Source organism: Vipera berus (assembly GCF_964194415.1).
Source record: "Vipera berus genome assembly, chromosome: 8".
In the NCBI taxonomy this organism is placed as follows: domain Eukaryota; kingdom Metazoa; phylum Chordata; class Lepidosauria; order Squamata; family Viperidae; genus Vipera; species Vipera berus.
In genome coordinates, this window is record NC_138211.1 from 26,111,643 (window position 1) to 26,133,906 (window position 22,264).

Genomic DNA, 22,264 nt, shown 5'->3' on the forward strand with positions numbered 1-22,264 from the left:
ATAGCTATGAATTGCTGCCCTTCCTACGGTATATAATCTACTGTGGCAATCCTTTTCACCCCAAACACCTATCAGTCTCTCCCAATCTTCCTGCCCAGGGCAAGTATCACAACCCAGGTAAGTGCGAAGGAGTCACAGGAGAAGCCATCACCTTGAAAGGGCATACTTCCAAGAACGAAAGTGCAAGCCCATGACTTGTTCCAACTTGATTAGCAGCCTTCTCTAGCTGGATCCCTCCAGATGTTTTGGGCTTCCAGATTTCCCAGTCAGCATGGCCGTTTCCAACATTTGCAAGATGCCTAGTTAGGAAACATCTGTCCTCATCTAGGCATCACCTTGTCTGCAGGAACGCTGACTGTAAAAATTCTGGAATGAACTGGAGTGGCAACAGACCCTGATCCAGGGCCTCCTTCTTGGATTTTGCACACCTTCATAAATCGAGAAACCACAGCAATGCCATTATTTTCCTCTTTAAAGTAAAGGTAAAGGTTTCTCTTTTCTAGCTGTATCCAACTCTTAGGGGGTGATGCTCATCTCCATTTCCTAGCTGAGTGAGCCAGCGTTGTCCGAAGACAATTCCATGGTCATGTGGCTGGCATGGTTATATGCCAAAGGCACACAGAACGCTGTTGCCTTCCCACCCAAGTGATACCTATCTACTCGCATCTGCTTGCTTTCGAACTGTTGGGCGGGCAAGAGATTGAGCAACTAACAGGAGTTAACTCAGTCACCCATGCTCAGGTCTTGAACTTGAGCTGTTGGCTTTCCAGTTGACAAGTTAAGCATCTTTAACCACTGAGCCATAGTGCCCCCTATCTTTCTTTCTATTTCTGTTTAAATCTAGCTAATCTTAGATGATTGCCAGGTTATGATAACATAATCTGAATTAGTTTTAGAGCAGGGGTCTTCAAACTTGGCCCTTTTATGGCTTGTGGACTTCAACTCCCAGAATTCCTCAGCCAGGCACGCATCTTCAGACCAACACCATGGAAAACAAGCAAAATGTGCATCAAAGCTCATTTCAAACCCAGTGAACCCTTTTTTTACTGGATTCATCAGAGATGGAATAATCCCCCAAACCTTGGTTAAAAAACAACAACAGCACAACAGTAAAAACTATGTCCATGACCTCCTTTATGCATTTTGTGATGTCATTACATAAACTGTATCATAGTTGCCATATATAAGAGATCAATTTCTTGCTTGGCCAGGGGGGTTAGACTAGAAGACCTACAAGGCCCTTTCCAACTGTTATTCTGTATTTTGATCAGCTACACATAAAATCCACTGCAGTAATGTCCAAAAAGCCAATGGGGTTTGATAGTCACACAGTAATCACAACTGCATCCTATGCCTATGTCCTTACAATGAACAGTACATCATACTAACACAATTTGCAATTATAAGAAATGTAAGGAACAGCTGAAAACAATTGCCTTTTATCCAGATTCACACACTATTTATGTCATGTGAGTACCATTTCAAGACTCCTTTTTTTAAAGTCTGGAAACTGCCTATTTCTACATAAAGGTTTTTAAAAACATCAACTAATAGTTGCTCTGTGATAATAAGCAACCATGAATTTTCTGGCCATAAATAATGTTCACTCACACCTGAGATCAATGCAGATGAGGGAATTCTTGCAAAAAGATTAAACTGTTTTAAAATCAGTCCCACCAGTGTAGACATTATACTTACATCATAACCTCGAATTCTCAAAATTGTAGTATATAAATAAAGCACACAGCACCTAATTCTTCTCAACAGTAAGCAAAGAGAACATTGGTGAGACCTCACCTAGGTATCAGGTGGTATCTAAAGGATGCATTACAGAAGTAGGGTAAAACATTAGTGTGTTGCTTGACCTACAAAAGAACCATATTTCATTTTAAGTTCAGATATTTTCACTCTTATTTGGGAGCCTGTTCCTGAGACTGTGAATTTGAAGCTATCAGTCTGCTCAAGAGAGTCAGAGAACGAAATAAGAATAAATCACACATTTATTCTGCAATACCACATAGCTGTATTTTGGGGGAAACAGTCAGTCCTTCAATCAGAAAACATACAGATATCTTGGAAAATAGATTATCTACTATGACTAAGTGTTCCTTTCCACATTCAGTTCCTAAAGGGTACCAGCTGCATTCTAGGCACAACTCAAGTGATACATAACTAATCCTGATAAGCTAGATATGGCCTTAAGACAAGGGTCTCCAAACTTGGCAACTTTAAGGCCTGTGGACCCATGCTGACTGAATAATTCTGGGAGTTGAAGTCCACAAATCTTAAAGATGCCAAGCTTGGAGACCCCTGCCTTAAGAGATACTCCAGAACCTACTCAAACATTGTTATGGGGAAGGTCCACAGATTTCCCTAACATAATCCAGAAAGGGACTACTGAAGTTCAAATAACTAATTTAGTTAAAAACAAAGTTTTGTTCGGCACCCAACCTTCTTCTATTTTGAATTATTTGGGAGGACGTGATGCTCCATGAAAGTCAATTTTTCTTAACAGGAAGACAGAAACTCATGCTTACAACATAGACTTAATTAGAAGCTGTTTACCTGAAATAAAACTGACCACAGAAAGCAAATGTTATTTTGAAACATCCGCATGGAGAGAGGTAAGCACCGGGGTACCACAAGGCTCCGTCTTAGGCCCAGTACTCTTCAACATCTTCATCAATGACTTAGATGAGGGAATAGAAGGGGAACTTATCAAATTTGCAGGTGACACATGTCATACTTAATCCTTCTTTTCTCTAGACTGGCCATACCCAATTCCTGCAACCGTTCTTCATATGTTTTTCTCTCCAGGCCCTTCATCATCTTAGCTGCTCTTCTTAAAAATACTTCAAAGACGTCAAAAATATTGAAGCAGGATTCATACGTTAATACAGAAAATTCTTAAAGTGAATATAGAAAGAAAACCAGAGGCTTTTCTCTTGGGGCTAATGGACAAAGACCTGGAAAAAAAATATGGAACCTCGATGTTATACATGTTGACAGCAGCAAGAGTACTCTACGCTCAGAAGTGGAAGACCACGTCGATTCCCACAACGGAGGAATGGTTGCAAAAAGTGACGGAGCCGGCAGAGATGGTTAAACTCAGTGTACTGCTTAAAGAAAAGAATACGAATACCTTTATTGCTAAGTGGAAACCGCTTCTGGATTTTGTGCTTGAATGGAAAAAAATGAAACTTTGATTTTGGGCTTTACCAATTAGATAGATTTGATATTATTGAAATGGCTAGTTTATATTATTTTGTACAAGTAAAAAGTTGAGGTTTGAAGTTGATATTCTATTGCACCAAAGGAAGTCAGAAGTTAGTGCCTTTTTTTTTCTTTTTTTCTCCCTTACATCACTTCTCTACTCCCTTTTCCATTCCTCATCTTTTACTATTTACTTTTGTATTTCCATTGTATCATATATTATAAACTAATAAAACTTTGAATATAAAAAAATAGTCCTTTGATTTCTATCACCAATTGATGGCTTTAGATTTTTTTCACTGACACAGAAACATACCATCGTACTTGTGCCTTTCCCGGTAAAGAACATTAGGCAAAGCAATGAAAACAAGAATGACAAAACAAAGGCAGAAAACAAAAGAAAATCTAACTAAATCTGGTTTATGTATCATCTAGTGCACAGGTCTGCAACCTGCGGCTCCCAGTCCTCTGCCATGTGCAGTCCCAAAAAAAAAGTGGGACTAAAAAATTTCAACCAATCAATTCAAATATGCAGGGTAGGTGCATATCTCGCCTTGGCTCCACTCTTCAGTCAAACCCTGTTCTGCGCATGTGCGCATGTACGTGCATGCGCACACATTTTTTGCGGCTCCCAGTTTTTCCTTTTGTGAGGGAACCGGTTCCGAGTGGCTCTTTCATTGTTTCAGGTTGCTGAGCCCTGATCTAGTGCAAGGGTCTGCGAACTTGGCAATTTAAGACTTGCTGGCTAAGGAATTCTAGGAGTTGAAGTCTACAAGTCTTAAAGTTACCAAGTCTGGAGGCCCCGTTTAGAATTTGTCTCCAGATGTCTCTGCCCTTACACACCATAACTACTTCCATCTTGTCCATGAACCACAACACACACTCTTCTGGGCTCCCTAATCTACCAACCTTTCTCCTTTTGAGGATCTTATCATCTCCTTCCAATTAGAATTTTCTCCTCCGGACTCGCTTCCTCCACTTACTTGCCCTGCGATTCAGACTGTTCAATGTGCTTCTTTTGTGCTGCTCACCCACGTTTCTACATAAACCTTATTCCGTCAGCATCTCTTTTGTCTGAGCATGCACACTCTTCAGATGCCCCGTTTACCATGCATTTATCTCATGTAGTGTATGTCTTTGTCCTTCCAAATAACAAAGCAGGAGGAAGAATCCTCCTATGTACAGATAGTCCTCGACTTACAATTCATTTAGTGACCGTTCAAAGTTACAAGTGGAAAAGTGAGTTATGATGGCTTTTCACACTTACGACCATTGCAGTATCTCCCATGGTCACGTGATCAAAATTCAGATGCTTGGCAACTGGCTATTTATGACGGTTGCAGTGTTCCAGGGTCATGTGATCACCTTTTGTGGCCATCTGATGAGCAAAGTCAATGGGCAAGCCAGATTCACTTAACAACCTGGTTAGTACTGTATTTTCCGGCATATAAGACGACTTTTTAACCCATGAAAATCTTCTCAAAAGTTGGGGGGTCGTCTTATACGCCCAGTCGTCTTATACGCCGGAAAATAGTACATAAATCAATCGAGCGTCCCCGTTCTTGCAAAGCAACTTCAAGCCTCCTTAGTCCAGTCCCCCCTCCAACGTGACTCTCCCTTCCCACCCCCAAGAGCCTCTAAGCCCCTTCCCCTCCCCCTTGCAAACGCCAGACCCCGGGAGCGGCAGGAAGCCCCTCACCCTCACCCAAGCGGCATCTGAGCATAAGCAGAGCGCACCCTGCTACCCGCTATCTCTCCCGGCAGTTGTCTTCTACCCCTGCAGGAGGACCCTTGGTAGGGGGGGGGGCGGCATGTCGGGCCCAGCAGGCCCGACATTCAGCGGGGCCTCAAGACCACTCACCGGTGATCCGGCAGACGCCCGCATCTGGCCTCGCAACCAGCTGCAGAAGCCCACGCCCGGCTTTCCTTCCCCCCACCCGCACCCGGCTACCAGTTCCTGGGCCCCGGCCCCAGCCGCGGGCCAGCTCGCCAGCGACCAGGCCGACGGACTCCCGGCCACCAGACGCTGCGCTTTGGGAGACGCTCCCCGGCGGGTCGGGGAGTGCCCGCCCGCCGCCAGGCCGTTCCAGGAACTTCCAGGGACTTCCGGTGGGCCTGGCGCCCCTCTCGCCCGCAGACCATGCAGCGGCCCTCGCCAGCTGGCCTCGGCATAGCCGCCCCAAGCCCGGCTCTCCAGCGCGTCCTCCGGGCCCACCTGGCTGACCGCCTCCTGGGCGGGGCTTGGCTCCAGACGCGCGGCTGCTCCGTCTGCAAATGTGCTCTCAAATGGGTGGGTGGAAGAAAAAGCCCCTTTGGGCTTCAAAAGGGAGGCTTTGCACCATCTGCATCAGACGGGGCTGAATCGGGCTTGTGTCGGACACTTGGCAACTGGCATGTAAGTATTTTCCGGCGTATAAGACGAAAAATCTTGAAAATCTTCTCAAAAGTCGGCGGTCGTCTTATACGCCGAGTCGTCTTATACGCCGGAAAATACGGTAACTTATCCACTGAAGTGATTCACTTAACAACTCTGGCAAGAAAGGTCATAAATGGGGCAAAACCCACTTCATAAATGTCTCACTTGACAGAAATGTTGGGTTCAATTGTGGTCGTAAGTCAAGGACTACCTGTATACAGCCATTTCACTTCTTTCAATAAGTATTCACTCCTTGCCCTGACTTCATACAGCATCTGCACATATTAATGTTTCTCCAATATCTTTCCCAATGTCGACTTATTAAAAATATTTCCACTACTGAAATAATTTCAACTATTGAAAAGTTCTGCTTTTTTTACTCTCTTTCTTGTTCAAGCAGCCTTTTCAAGCCTCTGAACGTACTAGACTTCAATTCCCATAATCCCCAGCCAGCTTAGGGTCTTTCAAGATTTGGAGGGGAGCGAGTTGCAGAAGGCTGCTCCACAGAGTAGAAATGCTGAAACAAGCTTTCATGCAGCAAATTGTTGAATTACTGTCTAAACGAGCTGCCATAACATGAAAGAAATGTCTGTAATCATTCCTTTCTAAAAAAGTTGCTATTAATGGCCACATGATGTAATGTTGGACACCATGCTGAACCCCGCATGACTTGCTTCCAGCTACATGCACATAAGATGAGCAATTTTGTATTCTGTTATCTCGAATGCTTCTCAGAAGAGGGCTTGTGAAAGCTCAGTGGTTAAAGCGGTTAATAGCTCGAGCCTTCAAAGCTGACAGCCCAGGTCCAAGCCCCGAGCACCACATGACCGGGTGAGCTCCTGTTCCTCGGCACAGCTCCTCCCCACCTAGCAGTTCGAAAGGATGCAAATGCGTGTAGATAAATACATACTACTTCGGTGAGAAGGTAAAACTGTTCCCTATGCCTCAGGGTATAGTCATGCTGGCCACACGACCATGGAAATGTCTTTGGACAACACTGGCTCTCTTGGCTAGGAAATGGAGATGAGCACTGCCCCCTAGATTTGGACACCAATAAAAAAAGAGGGTGCTTCTCCGAACCAAATGTTAGAAATGATCTACTCATATAACAGAATGACAGAGTTGGAAGGGACCTTGGAGGTCTTCTAGTCCAACCCCCTGCTCAGGCAGGAAGCCCTATATACTATAGCTAGACAAATGGCGGTCCAATCAGCGGTCCACTGATTAACTGTTCTCACTGTCAGGGAATTCCTCCTTAGTTCTAGATTGCTTGCTCTCCTTGACTGTTTCTTGTCCTGCCTTCTGGTGCTTTGGAGAATAGGTTGAGCCCCTCTTCTTTATGGCAACTCTTCAGATATTGGAAGACTGGTATTATGTCACCCCTAGCTTCAAAGCTTCAATCAGCAGTGACAGGGGATTAAATACTTTACTGCTGTTCTCTCTCACCACAAAGAATCAGCTTTCTTAATGCATCTATGATCTATCTTCCAAACAAGCGCATTTCATCGCTTGCTCAGAACTTCCCTCTGTCCAGAAACTAACCAAGATGTTTTTGAAATACATATATTGGCTCCCTGGAGCCCTGAAGCGGATTATATCTGACAGGGGGTGTCCAGTATACTGCAACATTCTGGAGAGAGTTTGTTAAACTGTTTGGGTCGACTCAGGGGCTTTCGTTGGCTTTTCATCAGTGTACAAATGGAGCAGCTGAAAAAGCTAATACAATGGTGGAACAGTACCTCAGACGCTATGTAAACTACCAGCAGACTAATTGGGCTGATCTCCTGCCTTTCGCAGAGGTAGCCTACAATACTGCACAGTAGTACTGGACTCACCCCATTTAAGATAGTAACGGGTCGAGATTTTGTGCCTATGTTCTGTACCAGCCTACTACCGGCCCTGCAGAAAAGGCAGGGACAACCCCTTTACAAAATGGCAAGAGGCTGGAACTAAGCCTGCCAAATTTATTGACATAAAACAGAGCAAACAGAGCAAACAGAAACACGAACCATGAAACAGAGCTATTCAAACGGTTGCCTTCAGCAAACCAGCCCTCTCACGCATTCCCCTTTTATACAGTTCAGGGCGTGGCTTCTCTCTGCCTCCTTCCGAGGTGCCCCATTGCCTTCCTCTGTTTACTCCTGATTGACTGCCTCCTGCGTCGGGCGTCCTTGAACAGGGCCAGCTGTGAGTCATCTTCATCCACGCTGTCAGGCTCACACAGCTGGGTCTGCGTCGTAACCGGATGGGAGGGGCCTGGCTGAGGGCTCTGCGGAGCCTCAGGGCTATCCTCTGGAGGCTCTCCAACACCCCCCTCCTCCTCCTCTGAATCGTCTGACCCAACTGCCGAACCCACAGGCTGACCCTGAATCACAACAGCCTATGCCTAAGTACCCCCAAGAAGCCTCCTACTTCCCAGACTTGGAATCAATGGGTGATGTCTTTCCAGGGGGGTTGGGTGAATGTGAAGAAAGCATTGACCAAGGCCACTAAGGTGTACAAAGATAAACGACGCTTCCCTCAAAAGCCTTTTCATGTTGGGCAATTGATTTATCTTTCAACAAAATATTGAAGGTTAAAGATACCCAGCAGAAAATTGGGGCCAAAGTTCCTCAGTCTTTTTCCCATTACTAAGGTCGTAAACTCGTCACAGTAGAACTGAAACTTCCACCACTGTTGGGGAAAGTCCACCCTGTGTTTTATTGTAGTCTATTGAAACCTGTGTCGGAATCCTCCTTAAGACCTATTCCAAAGAACCTGTCGGGTCCAGTAGCGGTAGAAAGGGAGATGCATTATGATAAAGGCAAGCATTGGACCAGGCCAAAATGTTCTCAGCTGTACTTTCCATTTTGAAGTGCCAGCCAGATGTTCTTGGGCAGACTACACACGCCATGCTCCCCAATCCTTCTTTCCCAGCTTCCTGGATCCTCAATAACCACAGCCACCTCCATGAACTGCCATCAGTAACTTCCCCTTTGGGACTTTGATGCAGCCCCCTCCCAATCCATTCAAATGGCTACCCTTGCCTAGGCTTACAGCAGCAATCTTCACTGCTGGACTGACTTCACACAATATCCGGAACCAAAAACTAATTAACTACATTTAGGCAGTCAGTTGTGTGAACCCAGTGCAGGCAGTGAATTTGTGGTTTGGTGCTAGTGCAAAATCTGAAAATTAAATCACACTAAGTAACTAAGGAGAACATAGTCTGGATATAACCTATGGGAAGGAGGGAGGGGGGAAGTTAGTTAGTTAGTTCTCGTGCCCCATGTCTTCCTTTCTGCTTTCCCCAAGCCATGCACCATTATTAGAGCAATTAATCAGTGCAACAACTTGCCTCTGAAAGTTGCGGGTGTTCCAACACTGGAAGTTTTTAAGAAGAGATTGGACCACCATTTGTCTGAAATGGTATAGTGTTTCCTGCCTGAGAAGACGGTTGGACTAGAAGACCTCTAAGGTCTGTTATTCTATTTTGTTATATTCTAGCTCGATTCTCTTAATCCTGTTCCTTCTATAGTTGACTAAGTCTTACAATGTTCATCCTGAAGTTATAGAAATGATCAGTAAAGCCCGAACAATCAGCAAACCTCTAACAGCCTGACCATCCATTCCACAAAGCCCTGCCATGAAGAGGGGAAAACGGACAACCAGCATTAACGCATCTGTGACAAGACCTGCCAAGTTCTCCTGCAGAGGAGCAGTGAGGAAAAGGTGGAATCCACAGAAGGCAGGATCCTGAGGGGGGACTTCAGCGCACGGAGAATCTGAACACTCCATGAGCTCTCTTGAACTGAGCTTGCAAAGGAACCAGGCCAGCATCTCCAGCATGAAGGGAACGTGGCCCAAATGTGGAGATGTACTACAAGAACTAGAACTTTGCTCCACATCATTCAGTATCCAACTCCTGTTGTTTTTTTCCCCAAAGCAGGTTACCAATAAGGATGCCTTACAAATACTGCTTGAGAAGACGCTGCTTCTTCTCCTTGGAGGTCGATCTCCATCTGCAGTATAAGGTCTCCTGCCTCGCGCAGGGGGTTGGACTAGAAGACCTCCAAGGTCCATTGCAGCTCTAGGAATCTATGTTCTGTGTTCAATTCTGAGAGCTGAAGTCCTCACCGCTGAAAGCATGCTGGCTAGGGAATTCTGGAAGTTGCCATCCACACAGTTTAAAGCTAGCTCATGCTAAAACCGGGCCAGATGGCAAGCAGATGCTGCAAGCCACAAAGGCTGCGCGAAAATTTAAACCTGGCCTCGTGCTGCCCGACCAAGCAAGTGTCCGAACGGAGCATGGTTAAGCTGGATGGCACGAGTGTAATTCGCCCCGGAAAGGAAAGGCTGGGCCCGCTGTCTCGGGCTTCGCCAGGCACAGCTGTCTGAAACGGTGCAGGGTCTTTGTCTGAGATGGTTTGGGTCTCCTGCTTGAGCAGGGGGTTGGACTAGACGACCTCTAAGGTCCCTTCCAGCTCTATTCTGATGGATGGGTGGGTTGATTGAAGCGCACTCGCCTCAGCAGCGCGCTCGCCATCTCCCGGTCAACCGCTTCTCCAGAACACGACGGCCCGCTTCGATTCCCCGCCGGCCGGGTTCCCCAGGAGCAGCCCACGCAGCGGCTGGGCGGCCGGGGGACCCCGGGCCCTGGGCGAGGATTGCCGAGAAAGGCTTTAAGGGCCGCCGCCGCTCTTCCTTCCTTCCGGCTCCGGGACTCCTGGCAGCCGCCTCGCCTTGGCCGAGCCCCCGGGGCCGAGCGCCGCGCCCGGCAAGCCCGGACAGGGAGGGAGGCCCGCTTCCCCGCCGCCCCGGGAACACCCCCACCCACTTCCGCCGTCGCGCGGAACACGCGTCGCCGCATCCAGACGCTCGCCCCTGGCCGGCTCGCCTACCTTGCCCTCGGCGTCCCGCTGCCCCTCCGCCTCCCTGGCCAGCCGCTGCCTGAGCTCGCTCATCCTGGCCGCCGCTTCGCCCGCGCTTCGCTTCGCTTCGCTTCGCTTCGCCTCGGCCCGACGCAACAGCCGAAGCAGCAGCAGCAGCCGAGCCCGGGAATGGGGGCGGGGCTCAGGGGGAGCGGCCAATCCCGGCGCGGATCGACCCGGGGGGCGGGGCTCGCCGTCCGCAGGCTTTGCAGCGCAGGCTTTGCGCGCGATTCGGCAGGGAACCCGGGCGGGCGGGGGTCTCCCCCTCGCGGGGGGTTGCTTAGCCCAGGGGTAGGCAACCTCGGCTCTTTTATGACTCGTGGACTTCAACTCCCAGAATTCCTGAGCCAGCGTGGCTCAGCTTGGAAACCTCTCCCTTTCTCCTCAGCATGGCTGGCTCAGGAATTCTGGGAGTTGAAGTCCATGGGTCATAAAGCGGCCTAGGCGACTGGTAGGCAACCTCGGCTCTTTTATGACTCGTGGACTTCAACTCCCAGAATTCCTGAGCCAGTGTAGGGGAACTATGGCCCCCTCATGACTCGTGGACTTCAACTCCCAGAATTCCTGAGCCAGCGTGGCTCAGCTTGGAAACCTCTCCCTTTCTCCTCAGCATGGCTGGCTCAGGAATTCTGGGAGTTGAAGTCCATGAGTCATAAAAGAGCCGAGGTTGCCTACCCCTGGCTTAGCCGAAGCGAGGGGGCTGGCGCTGCCCTGGGTCACCGGCGTTGTGGGAATGCAGCCGCCGTCTGAGCGGAACCAGGGAAGCCGGCAGAAGCGGCCCTGCCTCCAGCCTGCTAATTCCCCGCTGGGGAGAATCCCTTTCCCGTTGTGGCGAAGGTTCCGCCTCCAGACGACTTCTCCCGGGGCGCATCTCGCAGGGCCCCGCACGCGCAGCCTCCCGCGCTTGCTAGCCGGGTCAAAAAATCACTCCGCGCTCGCTCCCACCGCCTGCCTTGAGCTGCGCCTGCAGCCCCCGTGGCTTGCAATGCCGTGCTTTTTTTCCACGGAAGGCCTCCCGACGACCTCGCAAAATGCTGCGAGGATGCTACGCGCCTCTTCTTTTTTTCTAAGTCTACACTCCTCCTGCAGTGCAAGCTAATCTCCGCTCCCTCTGCTGGCCGAAACCGGCATTGCTTGCCGTGGTGAGGCTCGGCTCTGACCTTCGGAGATCGTGGCTGCCACGCCTGGAGGCGTTAGGTATTCTTTCCCACGTTCACCCTTGGCTCCTTTTCAGTTCAGAGCGAAGCGGCTGCGTGCCGGCCTTGGGGAAAAAATTAAATGCAGCCTTCGCCGGTATCTGGAGCTATTTTAATCTGGATCTTTAGCTGGAACTGTTACGTTAGGGACATTGTATGCTTAAGATTTCAGCAAGGCATTCACAAAGTAGACCACAACCTACTTCTTAGTAAAGTAGAAAAAGATGAGATAGACAGCATCTCCACCAGATGGATTTGTAACTGCCTAAGAAGCCGTACTAGACAAGTATTCTTGAATGGTGCTACATCTGGGCCACGTGAGGGCCCCTAAATTGCTCAAACGTTTTCATGCTCGTTACCCAGATAAACCTGACTAACAGCTATGTTTCATTTTCCTCCCCGTTATTATTTTTATCTTCTCCAGTTGGATTTCTCATTTTTCAAGGGCAGGAGGCATGTCAGAACCCCAATATATTTTGTATTTCTTCTCACCTTCATTTTCAGATTCTGCCATTCTGTTGGGGGAGGGGGACCTAAGAGTGTTCTGCATTATACTTCCTTTGCTTTGTTCCATCCTCTTTGAAATATCTTTCTTGGGGTGCGAGAGGAATGTGCCTCGGGCCATCTGCCTTATCTCCAGGTGGAGGGGAAGAAGCCACAAAGACCTGACAGCCTTTTTTTTTATTGAAAAGTTTTACAATACATTTTTTTAAAAGACAAAACCCCTCCCAACCCCCTCCCCTCTCCCCAAACCTCCCCAACACCTCCCTCCCCTCCCCCTTCCCCGACTTCCCAGAGCTCAATACAGGGTATAAAAATACAAACAATCATAATCTACCTTATGTAAACAACAATAAAATATTAAATCTATTGCACTTTAACTCTTATAAAATAACTACAAGCAATTTAAATATCACATCAATACTTATTCAAATGCTAAATGAAACTTTTTAGTCCCATATTTATTCAATCTGTAGTTCATTTCTTTCCACTTCAGAAGAATGGCAAATTCGATGTCAATTTGTGAATGGGTGCCACTGGACCAGCTGATGGCATAAGCTATGGATGTCATCTGTAAAACACGTATGAAGAAGCAAGATCATTATTCATTTACCTCTGGATCAGCCCCTACATGTTTATTTCCTGACCCCCTCCTTCCCCAGCTAACCAGATACGGAGCTGATACAGCCGTAAAAAGGGCATATTAAAGGCAATAATGAAACAAAATGGCTGGAAAACCTTGGACAGCCGGTCTTTGGCACCATCCAAGATGGAATGGCTGCCATTCAGCTAGCCAGTGGCACACTTCATTCATTTCATCTGAAAGACAAAAGAAACAAGGCCATTAGTCATTCATAATTATTATCTTATTAAGTTATTATTGTTGGGAAACACTCACCTTCTAAAAGGGAAGATGGACTTAGTCCATGGTTAAATGGATGCCATCCTGCCAGCTGAGTGGACAGTTCTTCAATATCCTCTGTAAGACAGGAAAGAGAGAGAGAGAAAAAAAAGAAAAGAGAAAGAAAGAAAGAAAGAAAGTCCATTAGCCAGTCATCTCTGGAACAGCCCTAATAATTTTTATCCAGTTATTCTTGCCTTCAGTGTCTTCCCAGGAAAATGGCTGCCACTCAGCCAGCAGGAGGCACAATTCGTTTAGAACATCTGTAACACAAAGAAAGAAGCAAGGCCTCTAGTCCTTCATCTTATTTATCTAGTTATTTGTTTAAAGCCCTTTACCCCTTTTTTGTGCTAAAGCTTTAGCATGTGGTGAGAACTCAGGTTGCACATCTCTGGATGAAGGGGTTTAAATAGGCTAATATTGTTTTGGACCTAGGTCCTCATCACAAAATGCCCAGGGAGAGGCTACATCCCTATGACTCCCCCAGGCACCAGGTCCTTTTCCCCACCACACCTGCCCCAGAATGAAAGGGGAAAGAAAAGTTGGTTGGTAAGAAAGGAGCATTTTCCTTCTTTTTACAACTTCCTTGGAAGTAGACAGAGGGGCTGAGGGTGTTGTGTAGTTTAGTCACTCCATAAGCAGTTACTCCATAAGGTTTGAGAGATTTACCCTTGCCTCCTGCCTGCTGATTGAAGGCTTCTTCAAAATAAAAATATTTGGGCACCCAAAAGTAAGTATCCCAAAGGATTTGACATCCCCCCTAAAACTTTAAAAGGACTCTGAATTCTCTTCTTCGGCCACAGAGAAATAAACAAATTCATCAGGATATTTTTTTCCTGGTTTGCTATTCATATTTCCTTCTACCATCACTGTCCCTACTGAACTTTAGATGCGATGAAGAGATAGAATTAAACATCTATTTCTATACAGAAGAATACTTTGAAAATCACATCTTGTAGGAGATAAAAACTCCACTGAATAAAGTACCAAAGTACATCCAATAAAAAGGAGTGAAGATTTTCCCAAAATTATGGTCTAGAGATGGCTCGCCCCATTGGCTTCCTTTCCAACATGGATTTCCTGGACTTTTCTTTTATTGCCCATCCCCAAACCTTCTCCTTTCCACAGCTCTGCCTCTTAGTGCAACTAAGACTGAGACTTCTAGAGAAACAAGGGATTCCTTCAATGGGTGAGAAGCCCCAATTCCTACCTGCCATGATGGGGAAAATATTATATTTTGAATGATGACAGATACGGATGCTGCCTGTTTACCACTCAGTGTCCGGTAAAAAATGGTCAGTAAGGCTGGAATCATTTAAAAGTGTTTACTCCTGTCTCTACGGTAACCCTGGACATTCTGAGATGGCAAGAGAAATTTCAGAGGAGAATCTGATGATGAAATGTGATGTCACTGCAGTGATGGCTATCAAGAGCTGGCCTTCCATGCAGCTGTGCCCAAGATAAGAACACTGTGTGACTTTTTAAAAAAACATTTTATTTATTAAATTTATTATTTAAAACATTGGTACAAACGGACTGACATACCTTCTTGTCTACAATATTCATATATGTATATATACACATAAAATGCACTTAAGATACATATCAATTATATATAATAATACAATACTTAGAGCAATCAACCAATCTATAAATTCTAATAGAGACCTTTCTTTTGTTCCCGCCAAAAATAAAACTTATTCCAAATTTTGTAGTAACCTGATTGATCTTTATTTTTAATTTCCAAAGTTAATTTATCCATTTCTGCGCATTCCCAAATTTTCCTTATTACCTCATTTTCTACTGGAATTTCACTCCTTTTCCAATTCTGGGCAAATGACATTCTTGCTGCTGTAATAATATGAATCATCAGATACAACTCTTCTTTGGGGTATTTCTCTTTTGTTATGCCCAATAGGAAAAATTCTGGACTAAACTCAACTTCTTGTCTTAGTATTTCTTTTAGCCAGGTCCAAATCATTTGCCAAAATCTTTGTGACTTGCTACAGGACCACCACGTATGAAAATATGTACCTAATTCTTCGGAGCATTTCCAACATTTGGGAGATACTGTCTTATACATTTTGGCTAAATGTGCTGGGGGAAGATGCCATCGGTAGAACATTTTAAATAGGTTTTCTTTGTAAGATGAAGCCAGTGTTATTCTTTTATTTCTGTCCCAGAGTGTTTGCCATGTATCCAGATCAATGCCATGACCCAAATTTTTAGCCCAAGTCAACATAGGGTCCTTCACTTGTTCCTCGAACAACTTATATCCCAGGAGCAAATTATATAATTTCTTTATCTGTTTATTATCTGGGCCCAATAATATTTTATCCAAGGCCGTTTCCTGGGTGTTTATCCGCCATTCTTTTTTATCTTTCCCGAATCTTGATTGAATCTGTAAATAGGCCCACCAATCTAGTTTTATTCCTTGTAAATCTAATTCATTTCTAGACTTCAATTCCCCCTCATCATTCATGATGTCCTTATATGAAATTATGTTGCCCAAGTTGAATAGATTTGGATAGACAATCGCTTCGAGGGTGGATAGCCAGACTGGTACTTTAGTATAGTTGTGATTTCTAATTTTGTTCCAAATGTTAAATAATGCTTGCCTAATCCGATGTTTTTGAAAATATGAAAATAATCCTTGTTTCTCACTCCATAAAAAGGCGTGCCAACCAAATTGTAAATCATGACCTTCTAAAGTCAGTAATCTTATATTTTTCAGAATTATCCATTCTCTAAACCAATTTAATGCCGCGGCATGGTAATATAACTCCCAGACTGGCAATCCAAATCCCCAGTTTTCCTTTGTATCCTGCAAGTATTTCATTTTAATTCTTGGTTTTTCCCCTTGCCAAATAAAATTTAATGACAATTTATTCAGATGCTGCCTGTTTACCACTCAGTGTCCAGTAAAAAATGGTCAGTAAGGCTGGAATCATTTAAAAGTGTTTACTCCTGTCCGTACGGTAACCCTGGACATTCTGAGATGGCAAGAGAAATTTCAGAGGAGAATCTGATGATGAAATATGATGTCACTGCAGAAGGCAAGGAGCGCATCAGTGATGGCTATCAAGAGCTGGCCTTCCATGCAGTTGTGCCCAAGATAAGAACACTGTGTGACTTTTAGACTTGGGATCTGACTATCCAGAAGTGGACTGACCACAGACCTGTTGCTTGTTTTGCTGTCTTCATCTTGTTTTTATTAGGCATTTGGGTGGCAGGAAAGTGGAGTTTACGTATATGTTTGTGTGTGTGTTTTGGTGTGTGTGTGCGTGTGTTTCCACGTATACTGTTTATCTGTCTAAAAATACAAAACTAACCTGGGTTTCATTTTTTCCTTTGAATATAAAACAACCATGCAAAGAAATTTCAAATGTCAATTTCATTTGGCTGGGTTATCTCTCTCTCAATTCTCTTCTCTGGAGAAGTATGCAGGAGGTTGCAGCTGAAAAAAGGAGGAAATAAATTTTTAAAACCTTCTTTTACCCTTTTTAAAATTCAGCAATCATATAATTGATGAGTCAAAGTTTGATTTTCCCCCCAGTCTCCTGGAAAAAGTCCACAAGGGGCTTCCAATTATACATTAATTTCATCTATGGTCTTCCCAGTTGCAGTGTATGCCTGTGAAAGTTGGACCATAAGAAAGGCTGAGCGCCAAAGAATTGAGGCCTTTGAACTATGGTGCTGGAGAAGACTCTTGCAAGTCCCTTGTACTGCAAGGCGATCAGACCGGTCAGTCCTAGAGGAGATCAACCCTGACTGCTCTTTAAAAGGCCAGATCCTGAAGTTGAAACTCAAATCCTTTGGCCACCTAATGAGAAGGAAGGACTCATTGGAGAAGAGCTTAATGCTGGGAAAGGTGGAGGGCAAGAGAAGAAGGGGACGACAGAGAATGAGGTGGCTGGATAGAGAGTCACTGAAGCAGGAGGCATGAGCTTAAATGGACTCCAGAAGACGGTAGAGGACAGGAAGGCCTAGAGGAACGTTGTCCATGGGGTTGCGATGGGTCGGACACGACTTCGCAGCTAACAACAAATATCTTTAATATTATATTTAAGCTTATACATAATATTAAGGAAGAGCTTTTAAAGACTATGTAATAAGTTCCTCTACAAGCATCATTTGATTGAATGGCTTTCCCCCAATTTTAACAGAACAGCATTTTTCAGGGCAAAAATCAGAAATTGGAGAGCTCCTTTTCCAACCAACAGGTTGTATTCAAAGGTGGAAGCTTTGCTGAGTTACTGCTCACTTCATGGGTGACCCTATTGGAAAAGTGTGATTTCAACAGAGCCAGTTTGGCTTACTTACTAAATGGTACCAGGCTAGAAGCCAGTGAGTTCTAGTCCCGCCTTAGCCATGAATGACAGCTGGGCGACTTTGGGCCAATCAACAGGAGACGGTGAGTTCTAGTCCCGCCTTAGCCATGAATGACAGCTGGGCGACTTGGGGTCCGTCCCTCTTTCTCCGCCCAACTCACCTCACAGGGTTGTTGTTGAGGGGAAAATAGGAGGAGGGAGGACCGGATACCTTGCCCACCTATGAACAAAAAAGGCGGGAGAAAAAGCATCTGCACCCATTATTAAGCCAAGCAGCACCTCCTGAGCGGAAGCGGGAAAGGTTCGGGCAACCTGAGGGACGGTCCCTCCCCGCTCCGCTGAAGAGCAGCGCCTCACCGGCCTCTGGGCACCCACCGCTCCCCTCCCCACGAGACCGCCGCCCGGGGGCTTTCGCTCAGGCCCTCGCCGGCTTCCTCCCGGAGGGAACGCCGCCACCACAGCCGCCGCCATTCTGTCAGCGAGCCCGCCATCGCCCGCCGCTTTCCCCTCACGGGGGCGCGAAGGTTCCCGCCACCGCCGGCGAGACTGCACGGCGCATGCGCCCTTGCTCCGGGCGGGAGGGGCGGAGGGCGGCGAGCGCTGCGCGGCTGAGTCCCTTCCCGCCGGGGGAGCCTCGCTGAGGGCGGAGGGGCTCCCTGGCCGGCCCGGGGGGCGAGCCGGAGGAAAGGCGGCCTTCTCCCGCTGTCCCCGGTTGAGCGTTAGGCTCCTCGAGGCTCGCCCCCGCCGAGAGCCCCGCCCGCCTTGGCGCCCCGAGCTGGGACCGAGACTGAGGGCTCGTCGTGCTGAGGTGCGTTAATGGCCGTGTCCGTGGCTGCACCTCACTGTTTGACGCCCTGCGCAGGCGGTCCTCGGTTAGTGGCCGTTGGAAGTTACAACACCACTGGAAAAAACTGACCATTTTCCACCCTTACCTCACGTGATGAAAATCACTCTGCAACTGACTCAAATTTATGACGGTTTGCGGCCCTCTGACAAAGTAAGTCAATGGGGAAGCCAGATTCACTTAACCACAGGGTCACTAACTTTACAACTGCAGCGACTCACTTGTTAACTGTGGCAAGATAGGTCGTAAAATGGGGAGATATCTACTTTCCAGCTGTCTCGCTTAGCAACAGAAATTTTGGGCTCAACTGTGGTCATAAGCTGAGGACCACCTGTATTGGCTATAATCAAAAAAGGGGAAAAATGAGAGATACAAAGGAATAGGAGCCTAAACCGCTGCTTTTGGGCAGAGATGGAGGCATTGCAGTCAATGCCAAAGACCCCAGCAGAGTTACCAGGGGAATTCTGGGAGTTGGCAGGGGAATTCTGGGAGCTGACATCCACACTAGGGTGAGCAACTGTGCATTAGAGTGAGCAGCGCTTGCCATCATCTTCAACCAGGAGGCAGCTCTCAGCCAGAGGGGAAATTTAGTGGGGGAAATCTTCAGTTGTAATGGGTCCCATATAAAAACAGGAAAAGCAGCACCAATCTCTGGTCCTGTTAAACAACATGCAGTTTTGCTATATGGGCAGCCCAGTTTATGTTGAACTATTTTGGGGCTGGTTTCCAGACATGACACTCATAATTAAGAGGAGGATCCCCCTGTGAATCTGTTGATTCATACCTGGTTGGTTGGTTATGTACCACCAGGTTAGTGTTGACTCTCAGCAATTATGGAGATGCTCTCCATGCTGAGCTGCCCTTCCAGTCCTGTCTTGGGGATGAAAATTGGTTGGATGGCTTTGAGCAAGTCCCTCTCTCTCACTTGAAGCTACCTCACAGGGTCATTTTCATGATAAAATAAAAGGAAGGAGTATTATGTATGTAATACATGTAATACATATTCAGTGTTGAATATGAGGGAAAGGATGGGATAAAAATGAAAAAATAAAAGTAACTTGATTTATGTTTTATCTTTCTATTTTTTAAAGATGTTATTGTAAGAAAAAATATATTGACAATGTACAAAATGTAAACACATCAGATATTAAAACAAAAGGAAAGTATTCAGCCATTTTCTTAACAATAACATCCACTTGTAATAGATATAAACAAAATCATTTATCATTTTAACACTTTTAGAACTACTGTTAACTTCAAATCAGAAATTAGCAATAATTAGTTTAGAAGATAGCCATGGCATGGCATGGCTATCTTGACTTATTTGATGCCCTCCCAAAGATCCTGAGTTTCACATGGATATCTCGCTTTACAACCACCTTGCACAGCAACAGAAATTCCACCGCCAATTACGGTCGTAATGCTTTCTGGGGTTCGTGCCAGATACCCCACAGCCATACCTTCCTTAGCTACGGCTTTCTTTGGAGTAGAAGGCAGATTTGCAGAGAGCAGCTCAAGAGGAATCGACTCTTTTCATTGGCTTTCATCCATGGCCTTAAATGTGCTTTTTTGCAGCTATATCAGCTCTGCGGCTGCTTTCAGCAGTGGCCACATCACCTTCCCGATGCTCTCTAATGGCGGACCAGCCACTTGCTTTTGGTGGGTTCCTTTCTGACTGCAGACGCAAGAAACTGATTGTATTTCTTGCCCTTTAGATCCACTAAGTTGAGAAGTAAGTATATAATTGTTTTACTTGTGTCTATATTTTACCTTTCTCTACATAGGAACCAATAAACAATACTGGATTTCTTCCTAGACAATGAATTGTACATTTTATATTACAGACTCCATCAGTTCTAAAGCCAGGTTGGTCTTTGGGACTGGATTTGGTGCTTCTTCCGCTTCTATTTTGGGGTATCACTTTCTGCTTTTCATCTCAGATAGACTCACATTTTCCTTCGCTTTCTTTTTATATATGATTTTAGGCTGAATCGTCTCTAACCCTGGAGAGGTGTGGACCTTCTTAAGATGTTTGGAATTAGAGGAGTCATGGTCTGTATCTTGTTCGCTTGGCTTTTGGGGAGAAGTTCAGGAAGCAGAAGCTTTGAATCTTCATGTATTGTAAGAACTTCAGTAAGCATCTTCGCCCTAGTCAGATCTTGAGTAGTTTCCAGGACACAAGGGACAATTTTTGTTTTAAGGGCATCTGCTGCTATCTTTGCACAGATATTTCTCCAAGGTTTTTTGGAGAACCTGCCATTTTGCCCAGGTCTTAAGAGGACAGTATGCTGGGTTTTTGCTGCTCCTCCTTGAATTTTTGGGCAGGGGGCTCTTCAGTGAAAGGGATTTTTCTTTTTCTTTTCCTTTTAGATGATTTAGGGTCCCCAGCCTCTGAACAGAAGACAGCTGCATTGAGTATTGGGGCCTGTTGTCACACTGATCCTGAATCTCTTTGATAAAGATGGGGATCCTGGACACGTCCTTTTAATGGCCTTCTGGTGTAGAGGCTCAATGGAGGGGGAAAAAACCTGTTCAGTGTCAGCAAACTCAGGCTGGAACTCCTTCAGCACATGGAATCCTGCTGGAACTGATGCTTCAAAGATCGGAGGTTTCATTTCTTTGAGGACCAACGCCACTTGGCTGGTTGAAGATGGCAACATTGGGATAGATCCACCTGTCTGTGGAGATGGATTATTCCCTTCCAAAGGGATGAGAGCCAGAACTCCAGGGTTGCACAACTAACACCTTGCAAAGAGACCTAGTTTACTGGGTTCTGGTTGAAATGGCTTCCATCATGTCAGCTGGGGGCACACGTTGGAGATAGTTTGTGCCCAAGGTGTTGTCTCTGAACCACTGACAGCCAATGTTGAAGGTAGGAAGGGCTGTATGGGGCTGGGGGGTGGAAGATTTTGATACTGAGGTGGTGCATAGCAAGGCTGAGGAAAGGCAGAGACTAGGGTTACTGACTGCTAAGGTGAGAAGCTGCAATTTTTCCCAAAGGAGAGTTTGATGGTGTGAAACTCCTATAGGCAGGTAGCTTTGGATGCTGGTGTTGGCTGGGGTCAACTAAGCCTAGATCAGTGGTGGCGAACCTATGGCACGGGTGCCAGAGGCGGCACTCAGAGCCCTCCCTGTGGGCACCCACACCATGCCTCGGAGGTAGCAACTGTCCCTCTTCAACCAGCCACCCCCCACAGGTGTCCCTCCCCACGAGCGACATTGAGGTGACCACACCCACCTTGGCCACACCCACCCAATCTTCCATAACCACCACAGCCACACCCGCTGAGTAGGCCACACCCACCTGGCACCCAGCGATAAATAAGTGTGTTTTGGGTTGCAGTTTGGGCACTCGGTCTCTAAAAGGTTGGCCATCACTGGCCTAGATCTAAGATTGCTCACAAGTGGTGATCCTGTTGCAGAGATGTTAGGAGGATTGCCTCCTAGAGCAGATACAGCTGTTACTATCAGACAACTTGGAGTCAGAATATTCAGATTTTCTACTGTCCATGGGTCATCCACCAGATCTATAAGGGACATATACAAAGAAGCAAGGCCATTAGTTATTTGTCTCCTGATCAGTCCCAGTAATATACTTACCCAGTGTTAATAGAATTAAAAATCTATTTCTATAAAAATAATTAAGAAATATCTATTGGCAGCAGATATAAAACTCCACTGAATTAATTATTAAAGATACAGTATGAGCACATCCAATAGGAAGGCAACAATTTCCCAAAATTGGGTTTGGAGCTGGCTCAAGCCTTCGATTTTCTTCTGATGCTTTCTATCATGCTTTCCTTTGCCTTTTCTGTTACAACCCATCCCCCAAACCTTCTCCTTTACCACCTCTGCCTTTGTAATGCAAGGATTTGCTTCTGAATAAGTCTGTGGAGATTTCTTTAAAGGTTTTCTTTAAAGGGTGAGATGGCCCAAGTCCTACCTGCCATGA

At 46.1% G+C, this 22,264-nt stretch overlaps 1 protein-coding gene and 2 long non-coding RNA genes across 3 annotated transcripts in view; 1 reads left to right on the plus strand and 2 right to left on the minus strand.

The window, feature by feature from the left end:
- Window positions 1–10,648, minus strand: part of CDS2 (CDP-diacylglycerol synthase 2) — a 42,032-nt gene extending 31,384 nt beyond the window's left edge. The window contains exon 1 of the mRNA XM_081333854.1: window positions 10,510–10,648. Coding sequence (XP_081189980.1) covers window positions 10,510–10,572 — 63 coding nt within the window. The 5' untranslated portion in view covers window positions 10,573–10,648. The remainder of the gene's footprint in view (window positions 1–10,509) is intronic.
- Window positions 10,649–12,501: 1,853 nt separating this feature from the next.
- LOC308671335 lies at window positions 12,502–17,922 on the minus strand. The gene is made up of 5 exons (XR_014027174.1): window positions 17,826–17,922; window positions 17,630–17,688; window positions 16,470–16,594; window positions 12,975–13,400; window positions 12,502–12,807 (listed from the first exon to the last, which is right to left on the minus strand). It is a non-coding gene; the product is annotated as an uncharacterized lncRNA (long non-coding RNA).
- A 180-nt stretch (window positions 17,923–18,102) lies between these two features.
- On the plus strand, window positions 18,103–20,319 carry LOC308671372. Its single transcript, XR_014027183.1, has 4 exons — window positions 18,103–18,465; window positions 19,888–19,971; window positions 20,097–20,178; window positions 20,298–20,319. It is a non-coding gene; the product is annotated as an uncharacterized lncRNA (long non-coding RNA).
- Window positions 20,320–22,264: the final 1,945 nt, after the last annotated feature.